Source organism: Dipodomys ordii, unplaced genomic scaffold (assembly GCF_000151885.1).
Source record: "Dipodomys ordii isolate 6190 unplaced genomic scaffold, Dord_2.0 Scaffold13, whole genome shotgun sequence".
Lineage (NCBI taxonomy): Eukaryota > Metazoa > Chordata > Mammalia > Rodentia > Heteromyidae > Dipodomys > Dipodomys ordii.
Window position 1 is genome coordinate 11,909,388 of NW_012267229.1, and position 12,214 is coordinate 11,921,601.

The window sequence follows — 12,214 nt, forward strand, 5'->3', positions numbered from 1 at the left end:
CAAAAAAAAAAAAAAAAAAGCAATAAGACAATGCAGAGAAAAGTCAGGAAGAGTTCATAGCTCCCACCCTGACTTCCCAGGGGGAGGAAGTGAACGTTGAGCACACATTAATGCAGGCAGCCCTGGTGACAACAGACTGTCAGTCCTAGCCAGTCTGGCAAGTCTCAAACCCAGTGCAGGCTTTGATGTGAAAGGGACTCCTTCTGCACAACAGGCAAACATTGGAGAAAACATTCATTACATCAATTCCCATAGCTCAGAGAGCTTTAGCCAGGCTCCATCTTGACACAAGCCTACTAGACTTAGCTAGTCTGGAGACATGAAAACAATGAACAATCACAAGCCAGGGATACAATTTCAATGCCATTCCCATCAAAACTCCAATAATAATCTTCATGGAAATAAAGAACTCAATCCTAAAATCCATATGGAAGCATAGAATAGCCCAAACAACCAAAGAAATTCTGGGCAAAAATAGAAGTGCTGGAGATATCACAATATTTGACTTTAAATTATATTACAGAATCATAGTAACAAACAAACCAAAAAAAAAAAAAAAAGCATAGGAACAGACATGTGGACCAATGAGATAGAGCTGAAATCCCAGAAAAGGTAGCTGCACAGCTAAAACATCTGATTTTTATTTTCATTTTTACAAAAACGTCAAAATCCTACATGAAAGGATTAGTGCTGGGAAAACAGGGTTTCTACATGTAGAAGACTGAAACTAGACCCAACCATTCTCCCTATATGAAAATCTACTAAAATGAGTCAGAGACATTAGTCTGAAACTCTTAAACTGCTATAGAAAAACATAGAGGACACACTTGAAGAAGCAGGTATGCATGAAGACTCTAGTGGCTCTGGAAATAAACGCAAGAATTGACAAATGAGCAAATTAAAAAGCTTCTGCACAGCAAAGGAAACAGTTATTACCAAAAAAGGCTCTCTACAGAATGGGAGAAGATCTTTGCCAGTTAGTTACAATGTATTTGTGATCTATATTTACAGTCTGTAAAAATGAGTCCTAAAGTCATATAGTAAATAAACATCTATTCACAAAAACTGGCAAAAATAAGTAATAACTAGGTATCAAAAATAAGAATCAGCAAGACAGTCCACCCATACAGATAGGCCAAGAACATAGGGGTTAATTATTAACTTAAAACAGTAATATTTATTTAAGAATAAAGAACTTGTAACCTTCACCCTTGTATATTTTCCTCTAGGGTTTAAGCAGGATCTACAATATGCTTCTACTCAATAGAGCCCAATTATAGCATAACTGATTACAATGACATAAGAACCATCACTACTATTCCTTTCTCTCTTCTGATTGTCTTGAAGTAGAAAGAAGCCAGACATTTCAAGCAGTAGGGACTGGCTAGAAAGACCCACATGACAAAAAAAAAAAAAACACTTGAGAGGCTCAGTCTTATGCCATGCTCATGTTCTGCCAACACCGTGAGCAAACTGAGAACAAACCTTTCCCCAGTTGAACCTCCAGATGAGAACACCGCCCAGCTGATATGTTGATTGGTTCTAGGTGAGACCTTGAAATCAAGAACCAGTTTGGCTGTATCCGAGATACAGACTCACAGAAACTATGAAATAGTTCATAGGTGTTCACAGCCACTGTTTGTACCAGTTTGTTACCTAGCAACTAGTTGAGTATGGTGATGCATGCCTTTAATCCCAGTTACTGGGGAAGTAGAGGTAGGAAGATCATGAGTTTGAGGCCAGCCTGGGAAAAAATAGGCAAAACTTGAAAGCAAAATACAACCCAAAGATCTGGTGGTATTGCTCACCTGATAGAAAACTTGCCTCATATGTTAGAGAGCCATGGTTTTACCCTTAATTCTAGGAGAAAAAAAAACAACATACCAACATACTCGTTGACTAAAATAAAGCAAACATGAAAAGAAAGTCTGCAGAGTTTTGTAACACTTATCTGGCACACATCTTGTGTATCTTATGCAAACTCTGTCAGCGCTGCTTGTATGATAGATACTCAAGGACACACATTGCAAGAGTAATTGGGTACTAATACAATTGAGCTGGGAAGTATTGAGTTTTGCTGAAGAAAAAACAATCATCATATCTGAGATGCTTGTACAGCCAAGGAATCAAATTTCACCCCTTAAGGGAAATATCAACCTCATTAAAAATATATGTTTCCATGTTTATTTGGGGAGAAGGCGATGGATGAGTCAAACTTTGTGGGATGACAGAGCTGGTATACAATGGGAACTACCTCCACCTGTAGGCCATTTGTGGATTGTCTGCATAATATTTAACCACAAGTGAAATGTTTCTCATTCTAGGACATAAAGGAAAATCGGACTCAAATTCAACCTCACATTTTTTTAAAAATTAATTTGTGTATTCACTTGAAATATATTTAGTGCTGGGTGTTGGTGGCTCACACATATAATCCTAGCTACTCAGGAGGCTGAGATCTGAGGATACCGGGGCAGGCAAGTCCATGAGACTCTTTTCTCTAATTAACCACCCCAAAATCGGAAAGTGGTGCTGTGGCTCAAGTGGTTGAGTGCTAGCCTTGTTCAAAAAAAGCTCAGAGGTAAAGCCCAGGTCCTGAGTTCAAGCCCCAGAACTGGCATTTTTAAAAAAAAAAAATGTTATTTAGTGCCTGTGTTTCAGGCACTAAACATTTTGCCCACAGGAAAAGGAATGAAATTCTATCTTGGCCTTGAGCCAGACACTCAAGGAACCAAAACAGGAAACATGAAAAATGATTCTAAGTTTCTTTCCAGGAAATTCATTCGAAGAGGTAAAGGTAGACCAGCCTGAGAGTTCAGTGTCTGTCAATGCTGGAGATGAAGTCACCTTGCCCTGCAGCATGTCTTCTCTGTCACCCAAAGGAACTGTCTCATGGTTCAAAGAGGACGGGCCCAAACGGCAATTAATCTACAGTTTCAATGGAAATCACTTCCCCCGAGTAACTCAAGTACAGAAAACAGTACCCAATCAAATGGACTATTCCATCCGCATCAGCGACATGTCACCAAAGGATGCTGGCACCTACTTCTGTGTGCTGTTAAAGAAAGGGAATCCTGCCATGGAGCTCATGTCTGGTCCTGGTACCTATGTGTCTGTGAAAGGTGAGTAACAGCCTGACACACTTATTCCATTCCCTGGGCATGCACGTGCATGTGTAAAACTCTTCACGGTACCCTCAATGAATTATTACAGCTCATTGGTTAGTAGGCCTCTTCTTGCACAAACCATTCTCTGGGGTTGGGTTCTACAAGAAAGGACCTTCCGATAAAATTCTAGAGTCAAATGTCAAATATTAAATCAATCCATATCTGGAGGCTACAGTCCTTCTTCTCTGATGGTCAGATCTACCAAGGTCCAGAGACACAGGGAAAGAGACTCCCATGGTAAAAGATAGCTCATGGCATGACCCAAATAATAGGGAAATGGAGACCCAGAGGCTTGACTGGCTCTTTGAAGGTCTCAGAACTATTCCTGGGCTCAAATACAGGCAAGGCACTGCACTAGACTGAGAGTCTTTGAACTTTTAGTCACAGCCCTTTAAGGCGTAATCGTGTGTCTCGATTAAGTTTGGCCCCAAATGTCCAACACATCCTGACCCAAAGGAAAGAGCGATCTCCAGGCAGACAGATCATGTTCCCATGATTCCCTTCATCTGCCTCCATTACCAATGGGGATGTGATTGGGGCTCAGTAGCAGGCTGCAGGTGAAGTCTGGGACCACCAATGCTCATACAACAGGTCAATCACTAAGCGTGCAATTAATCACTCCACAGCCAGAGAATTCATCACTCCATGGCCTGGGAATTGTGGAGCCAGAGGAGGAGGCTTGTGTTTGACCATCTCCAGACTCTGGAGGGGCAGGATGTCTTGATGAAGGGCCCAATTGTATGTCTGACACTTGGGTTTCCCCAGGTGAGCCCTGAGCTTCCATGCCTTTATTCCTTGATGACAACCAGTGTTTCATTCTGGTCAACTTCATGTCATGAAGGGCCCTTGAGGCCACAGGCCCCTCTGTTCTGCAGCAGTGTTTCCCTGGAATCAAGGCACCTTTTCAAGGCACACAACTGGCCATGGAAAATCCATGTGTCCCTCAAACTCACTGGTGTGGCTACAGGCTACTTTGCTTCTCTCCTGTCCTGACCTCACTGGACAAGAGTTCCCTTCCCAGCTAACCTGCTCTTTTGTCTGTGATTATGATGTTTTGGAGGCACTGCTATTACCAGGGCCCATCACATCATGAAGTAGTAATGGCGGCTATGTTGAGAAGAGAGTGCGGGTCAGGAAAAGACTTGCAATTATGAGGATCCCTGAGACAATGGTTCTTATTTTTGAGAGAAAATGAGCCTTCCACTTTCCTTGTACCTCTTGAAGGATAAGTAATGGAACCATGCATAGGGTCAACCATCAAATGTTTCAGTTGTGCTGTCTCTCCACTTTCCCCTCTCCAAAACTCTCCAGCACTAATCTCTCCAGAAATTGCAATAGCTCTCTCGCCCTTCTCACAAGAGATGAAGCCGGTCCCATCCTCACTGGAAGACCTGAGTAGAAGGAGCAGAGTTGCACATTTAAGAATGTGCTGGGAATGTGGCTTAAAGGTAGAGTGCTTGCCTAGCATGCATGAATCCCTGAGTTCCATTTCTCAGTACCATATAAATAACAACAACAACAAAAAAAAGTGGTTCAAATGGTAAAGTGCTAGCCTTGAGCAAAAGAAGCTCAGGCATAGTGCCCAGGCCCTGAATTCAAGCCCCAGGACTGGCAAAAAAAAAAAAAAAAGTCCTGGCCTTTGGATGAGTAGAAAAACCAGTTTCTGTCTATGAATGTTAACCCTGCATAAGATCCCCACACTTCCTGTCTTCTTGCCTTGGTTAGGAGCCAAGAAATAGAAATGCGGGGATGACAAATGTGGTGCTCTGGACCTAACAATACCAGAGGACGAGCCGTCTCTACATAGAAGTCATGAATAAGACCCAACCATGGCCTGCATCCAGGTTCCCCCTAGGGTAGTCTGAGCCAAAGCAGGGGAAATGAGAAATGACTGTGTGTTTCTTTCCAGGAACCACAGACCAGACATCCCACGTACAACAAAATGAGATCTCACGGACTGTGGAAATGGGGAAGACGATCACCTTGAGTTGCACTGTGCCCGACACCCTCCCCAGCGGCCCTGTTGCGTGGTTTAAGGGATCCGGGCCAAATCGGAAATTAATCTTCAACTTCAAGGATGATCGCTTTCCCAGAGTAAAAGCTACTGCGGACACCAGCAAAGCTGGCAACACGGACTTCTCCATCCGCATCAGCGAAGTCTCTCTTGCAGACGCTGGTGTCTATTACTGTGTGAAGTTTGTAAAGGAGAACATGAACAAGGATTACCAGTCAGGACAGGGCACCCAAGTGTCTGTTATTGGTGAGTATGTCCTCTAACTACGCTTCTTGCTGTCTCCCAATCATTGAATGACTGTTACAGGTCAAGTATGATCAAAGGGAGAATATATATTAGATTTTCCCCCATCTAACACCTAACTTTTCAGTTAGGTATTTTACAAGAAGGGAAACTGAGATTTAGAAAAGTAAGTGATTGAATGATAAGGGAGATTTTAGCTAACATCTCAGCATTTATTCTGTCTCCTACCATTCATCTAAACCAGTTAAAGTAACCCTACATCCCCTATCACTGGCCAACTCAACTATGGGACTAACTTCAGCCAATTTGGGCTCAGGGTTTTGCCTACTCCTTAATACAAAGCCTCTGGTTAGCTTAGAGGTACAATAGCTGATGACAGTTGCTTAGAAAAAGAAAGTCGTGAATGAGCCCAGCATTCCTGTTAACATCCAAATACTCCAGGCTAGACATGTGCGAAATGTATGCCATTCCTACAGAAAGAATAAATTGTGCATACATTTTTAAATGACGAGCTATATATTCATTTCCTGGGGTCAGTGTAGCTAATGGACACCATTAACGGATAAATGAGACAATAGGAATACATCATCATGAGTCAGGACAGCGAGGAGTTGTCAATCATCCACTCCACAGAAACAAGTAAAAATTGTTTTTAAGACACACCTAACGCTGGGCACTGGAGACTCATCCCTGTAATACTCGCTACTCAGAAGGCTGAGATCTGAGGATCATAGTGCAAAACCAGCCTGGGCAAGACAATCCCTGAGACTTTTATTTCCAATTAACTACCAAAAAAGCCAGAAGCAGAGCTGTGTGTGGCTCAAAGTAGTAGAGCACTAGCCTTGAGTGAAAAAGCTCAGGGACAGCTCTCAGGCCTTGAGTTCAAGCCCTACCACTGACAAAAAAAGGGGGGAAAGGATAAGAGAAAAGAGAAGGCTTAGAAAGAATAACATAGAAGGGGCAAATTTAAATAACTAGTATACATCTAGGATAATCTTACCAGACAAGTAGAAAAGGTCAAAAGCTATGCACATATGACCATATAAGATGATGCTAAGCGAAATGAACCCCAAGATAGGGACACAGAGGTTTTATCTTTGTTGGTGTTGTTTTTAATGTACTTAAAATGTACTATGTGATTTTTCTGTTTCTTTTGTATGCTCTTCCCCCATGGTATTACCCGTTTTCACTGTATTTGATTCCAGTAAATTGCATCTTGTATATACATTTTTCTAATTTGGGGAGGTGAAGGGAAATAACAAAATGCTGAAACAAGGATACACGTTGACCCATTGTAACAATGAGATGTACAAGACACTATGTTGAAAACAAACTTTACAACTTTGGGGAAGCAGTGAGGGAGGAGTTGGGAAGGGAAAGGATGGTAGGGGGTAAACAAAGGAGGGGTAACAATACTCAATATAAAATTTACTCATTACCTTACTCATGTAAGTGTAACCCCTCTATACAATATCTTTACAATTATATATATGTATGTGTGTGTGTATATATACATATATATATTATATATACATATATATATGTATTATATATATATATATATATATATATATAATTCAAAAAAGAGCCAGGCACCAGTGGCTCTGGCCTGTATCCTAGCTACTTAGGAGGCTGAGATCTGAGGATCACAGTTCAAAGCCAGCCCAAGCAAGAAAGTCCATGAGACTCTTTTTTTTGGGGGGGAGGTCAGTTATGGGGCTTGAACTCTGGGCTTGGGCACTGTCCCTGTACTCTTCAGCTCAAGGTGAGTGCTCTACCACTTGAGCTACAGCACCACTTCCAGTTTTCTAGTGGTTTATTGGAGATAAGAGTCTCACCGACTTTCCTGCTGGGGCTGGCTTTGAACTATGATCCTCAGATCTCAGCTTCTTAAGTAGCTAGGATTACAGGTGTGGGCCACCGGCATCCAGCTCTGTGAGACTCTTATCTCCAATAAACCACCAGAAAACTAGAAGTGGTGCTGTGGCTGAAGTGGTAGAGTGCTAGCCTTGAGCTGAAGAGTTCAGGGACAGCGCCCAGGCCTAGAGTCCAAGACCTACAACCGACTAAAAAAAAAGGGGGGGGGGCAAATTTAGTCAAAGTGCATCATATATATGCATGCTCAAAATATCACACTAAAGCCTCTTTGTACGATGAATTTGAAGTACATTTAGTATTGCTGACTCACCAACCCTAACTGTCTACCCATCTTCCTCCCTAAAGCTCCGCCTTCTCTGCCTGTGGTGATAGGCCCCTTGGAGAGGGCCCTGATTAAACAGGCTGTGAATTTCAGTTGCATGTCCTACAGTTTCTTTCCCAAAAACATCACCCTGAGATGGTTCAAAAATGGGAAAGAACTCTCCTCCCTCCGGACCCAGGTGATCGAATTGAAGTACGGTAGTGGTGACAAAGTCTTAAGTAGCACTGAGGTGGTGCTGGACCCAAAGGACTTCAATTCTCGTGTCACCTGCAACATGGACCACCCAAGCTTTCCACACCCTCTTCATGGGAAGACCGAGTTGACTGACACCATGCTAGGTAGGTGACATCAACCCTGGCCAGCACACACTTTCCCCCTAAAGATTGTTTTAGTACCTTAAGTCTAAACCACAGAACCTTTCAGCTATTAAGAGCATCTACTGTGTGCTGAGGACTGCCCCAGTGCTAGGTAGCTAGCAAAGTCAATAGCTATTAAGTAAGCCAGAATAGCTCTGATTATAGTTCCCGATCTGAGCCTCTGTCCTGTGCTCTTTCAGCTCCGCCAACTGTGTTTATTTTTCAACACCCTATCTCAAATGACAAGATAAACGTCTCCTGCAAGGTCAAGAAGTTCTACCCCCAGAACGTCCGCCTCGCCTGGCTGAAGAATGGAAACACCTCCCACATCGATGAGACCCTGATCTCCACCAAAGGCAGAAACGGGCTGTACAGCGTGCAGGGCTCCATCTTGGTGGCGAACGCTAACCACACGGAGGACATTCTCCTCACCTGCCAGGTGGAGCAGGACGGGAGGCCCGAAGTCACTGAAAAAACATTCTTGCTCTCCTCGTACCTGGACAAGCCTAAGATGTAGCCCCTGGAACGGCCTTCACGATTATGTAAGGAGGCTGGGCTCTGTCTTCATTCCTCAAAGCTTGCTTTTTAAGAATATAACATTTTAACTTACGAAAGCAAAATCTACTCTTCCCTCCCTGTCTCTCTCCCTCTCCTCTCTGCCTCCTCTCCTTCTCTTTCTCACACACACATATATGCATACATATGTGCACATACATGTGCAATATCCCTCTTTTGCTCCCTCTCTCTCTCTCTCACACACACACACACACACAAGCATGCATGCACACAAGTTCACACAACCCAAACTTGTCTCATTATCTATTAGAAGTATCTAGTAGAAAACAAATACACCTAATCCAACTCTGCAGATGTCTAATTTCATGATATTCTATCGATTCTTTGAAAATCTCATTGAGCTGGGTGCCCGGGCCTCATTCCTGTCAGCCTAGTTACTCAGGAGGTTCAAAACCAGCCCAGACAGGAAAATTCATGAGACTCATCTCCAATTAAACACCAAAAAAAAAAAAAAAGCTGGAAGCGGCGTTGTGGCTCAAATAGTAGAGTGCTAGCTTTGTGCACAAATGCTCGGGAATAGTGCACAGCCCCTGAGTTCAAGCCCTGGGACTGGCATCGAAATCATTATCATTATCATCATCATCATCATCACCACCATCATCATCACCATCATCAAGTCACTGATCCATACAGTAGGTTTCAGGCTGGTGAGAAGACTGGGTGATGAATGAGATTCCTTGCCAAGTCACACAAATCTAATGTTCTTTATGGTTTCTGGCTAGGAGGATTTTGTTTCCTTATTTCCAGAGTGAATCCAAGTACTGATACCAATCAAGTCAACCTTGAAAGTCTCCTAGAACACATTCATGTTCTTACTGCACATGGTATAGACAAATAATACACAGCTTGATCAGAACTCAAGGGGTAATGTGTGACCTCCCTGGGGTGGATATCAACTCTTAATCCTCTGCTAACCTTCACCTAGGAGAGTGTTTAATAGAGTCCAGAGCCAGGGGCTGTGGCTCACACCTGTAATCCTAGTTACATGGGAGGCTGAGATCTAAGACCCAGTTTGAAGCCAGCTCAGGCAAGAAAGTCCATGGGACTCTTATCTCCAATTAACCATTAAAAAGATGTTAGTAGAGGTATGGCTCAAGTGGTAGAGAACTAGCCTTGAGAAAAAAAAAAGGCTAAGGGACAAAGTGCCCAGGCCCTGAGTTAAAGCCTCAGTACTTGTGCACATGCATATGTGCACGCACACATATACACACACACCATATACACTCATGGAGCAGAATCCAGTCCTAATCAAAAAAACATGTCTCTTTGTAACTACTACTGTGCCTAATTATTGAGTGTCAGGATCTAAGGTCTTACAGAGGTGGGGGACCCCAAGAAGGGGAGAAAGGAAAATAAATGCTCCTGTGGAATATCAAAGGTGATCCTGAGGCTCTAGTGCCTTAATGCTTCTAGTGAGAGTTAGACTGGAGGCCAACTCCTGAGGTCACCGCACATACTTATGGTGAATCATAAAGCCAATTGCTGGGCTTCCAGAGTGTGAGGACAGAGCTGGCCCTGTTCCCACCACATGGTCCAGTAAGCAAGGTCAACGTCAAACACAAGCGTGTAACTCTACTGTGCAGCTTTTCATCACTGCAGCCTCACAGCTGGGAGAACAGTTAAAAGCAGAAAAGACTTCTTCTGCCTATGGTTTCAGGGGCTCAGTCCACAGGTACTTGGCCCCATTCCCTGGGACAGAACTTCATGGTGGTGCAGGTGGGTAGTGAAGGAGGAAGAGGAGGTTCTTTACCTCACTGCAGCCACAAAGAGAATGAGAAAGGAACTTGAGACCTAGCCAAGCAATAGTGGCTCACACCTAACTATCCTAATTACTCCAGAGGCTGAGATCAGAGGATGGAAGATTGAAGTCAACCCAGGCAGGAAGGTACATGAGACTTTTATCTCCTATTATTCACCAAAAATCCAGAAGCAGAGCTGTGGCTCATGTAGTAGAGTGCTATGCTTGAGTGAAAAAGCCAAGTGCAAGGCTGTGAGTTCACAATATTGGAGGCATCTCTCTTCTGGCCAGCTATGGCTGGCTAGGTGTAGAAGGAGGAAGGGGAAGGGAGAGAGGGGGGAATGTGTGCAAGAGAGAGTGGGAAAAAGAAAGAGAAAGAAAAAGAGAAGCCAAGTACAGGTAGCTCATACTTGTAATCCTAGTTTCTGGGGAGGCTGAGATCGGAGGACTGTAGTTCAAAGCCAGTCCAGGCAGAAAAAATTCATGAGACTCTTCTTTCCAATTAACCACCCCCAACCAGAAATTAAGCTGTGGCTCAAGAAGTGGAGCTCCAGCCTTGAGCAAAAACAGCTCAAGCACTGCTCCCAGGCCCTAAGTTGGAGCCTCTTAAGTAGCCCCCAAGAACATACTACTCTGGGGCTGGAGGCTTGAGTTAAGTGGTAGAGTATCTGCCTAGCAAATGTAAAGCTCTGAATTCAAATACTATTACTACCAAAGAAATAAGAGAACCACTTGAACTGCAGTGTGAGGGCAAGACTGAAAAAGAAAGAGTGAATGAGGCAAATTTAAGAGACTGACAGAGAAAGAGATAAAATGTAGAGAGAGTAAGAGAGAAAGAGATTTAACTGGATTACAGCAAAATCCCAGCACTGGGGAGACTGAGACAGGAAGATTCTAAATTCAAGGCCTGTCTGGGCTACACAAAACCCTCTCTCAAAAACAAAACAAAGCACAAAAAACAACAGCCAAAAGAAATCCCTAGGAAGACTGAATGTTTGATCACCCCTGATTCATATGAAGTCCTAACACACAACGTAATGGTATCATGAAGGGGGCTTTTGGGAGGCTCCTATGGCATGAAGGCAGGGGCCTCGTGAATGGGGCCCCTTGGGAGAGGAGCCAGGGAGCTGCCACATGATGACACAGAAGGCACCATCTGTGAACCAGGGAGCCGGCTCTCCCCAGACACTCAATGTGTACTGCTGCCTTAATCCTGGCCTTCCCAGCCCTGGAACTGTGAGAAACAAATTGCTAAGGCTCTTAAGTCACCTAGCCTATGATATCTTGCTATGTCAACACTCACCAAGTCAGAAGAAGATCCTTTTCCAATGAAAGTATGAATAGGGTTGAAGTAGATTGTTGGAATGTATGAAAATAGAATGATGAATCCTGCAGAAATTGTTTTAGAAAGAGAGAAGGGGAAAAGGAGAGTGAAGAGGAAGTGGTATTTATTGGAATACATTGTAAACATGTGGAAATGTCACAATGAAATCCCTCCTTGTAATGTGAGATAGATAGACAGACAGACAGACAGATAGATAGATTGATTGATGGATAATAAAGTGGGGGGGGATAATAAGTGGTCAAAAATGGCATCAAGGTATTCCAGCATAACAGAGTAGATGGAGGGGAAGAGGCAGCAGTTGAGCACAATGGGTAAACTGGGTCACAGCAGGTGACCATCTTGTGATTAAGAGGCATATGCGTTGCTCAGAGCTAAAAGAGGAAGTGTATCTTGGTGTGCACTTTCCCATCCCTCCACTCTTGTCTCCCCAGACCTAGATGCCTGGGAAAGCCAACCCTCTTCCACCCAGCAGAAAGAACATGCTAAGACTCACCTCTCTCTCTTTCTCTCTCTCTCTCTCTCTCTCTTTTTCTCTCTCTCTCTCATACACACACACACACACACACACACACACA

At 43.5% G+C, this 12,214-nt stretch overlaps 2 protein-coding genes across 2 annotated transcripts in view; both read left to right on the forward strand.

Moving 5' to 3' along the window:
* LOC105981460 (signal-regulatory protein beta-2-like) overlaps positions 1-3,943 on the forward strand; it is a 12,282-nt gene extending 8,339 nt beyond the window's left edge. The window contains exons 3-4 of the mRNA XM_013010649.1: positions 2,883-3,122; positions 3,933-3,943. Of these exons, the coding sequence (XP_012866103.1) occupies positions 2,883-3,122; positions 3,933-3,943 (251 nt within the window). The remainder of the gene's footprint in view (positions 1-2,882; positions 3,123-3,932) is intronic.
* A 1,189-nt stretch (positions 3,944-5,132) lies between these two features.
* On the forward strand, positions 5,133-8,497 carry LOC105981461. The gene is made up of 3 exons (XM_013010651.1): positions 5,133-5,427; positions 7,648-7,962; positions 8,181-8,497. The coding sequence occupies exons 1-3, from the start codon at positions 5,133-5,135 to the stop codon at positions 8,495-8,497; spliced, it is 927 nt and encodes a 308-aa protein (XP_012866105.1).
* Positions 8,498-12,214: the final 3,717 nt, after the last annotated feature.

Bases quoted from the DNA above. Each gene is read 5' to 3' on its own strand.
- LOC105981461 (XM_013010651.1), top strand. From the start codon at position 5,133: ATGGGGAAGACGATCACCTTGAGTTGCACTGTGCCCGACACCCTCCCC. The intron at 5,428-7,647 runs GTGAGTATGTCC...TCCTCCCTAAAG, and splicing joins CACCCAAGTGTCTGTTATTG to CTCCGCCTTCTCTGCCTGTG. The intron at 7,963-8,180 runs GTAGGTGACATC...GTGCTCTTTCAG, and splicing joins GTTGACTGACACCATGCTAG to CTCCGCCAACTGTGTTTATT.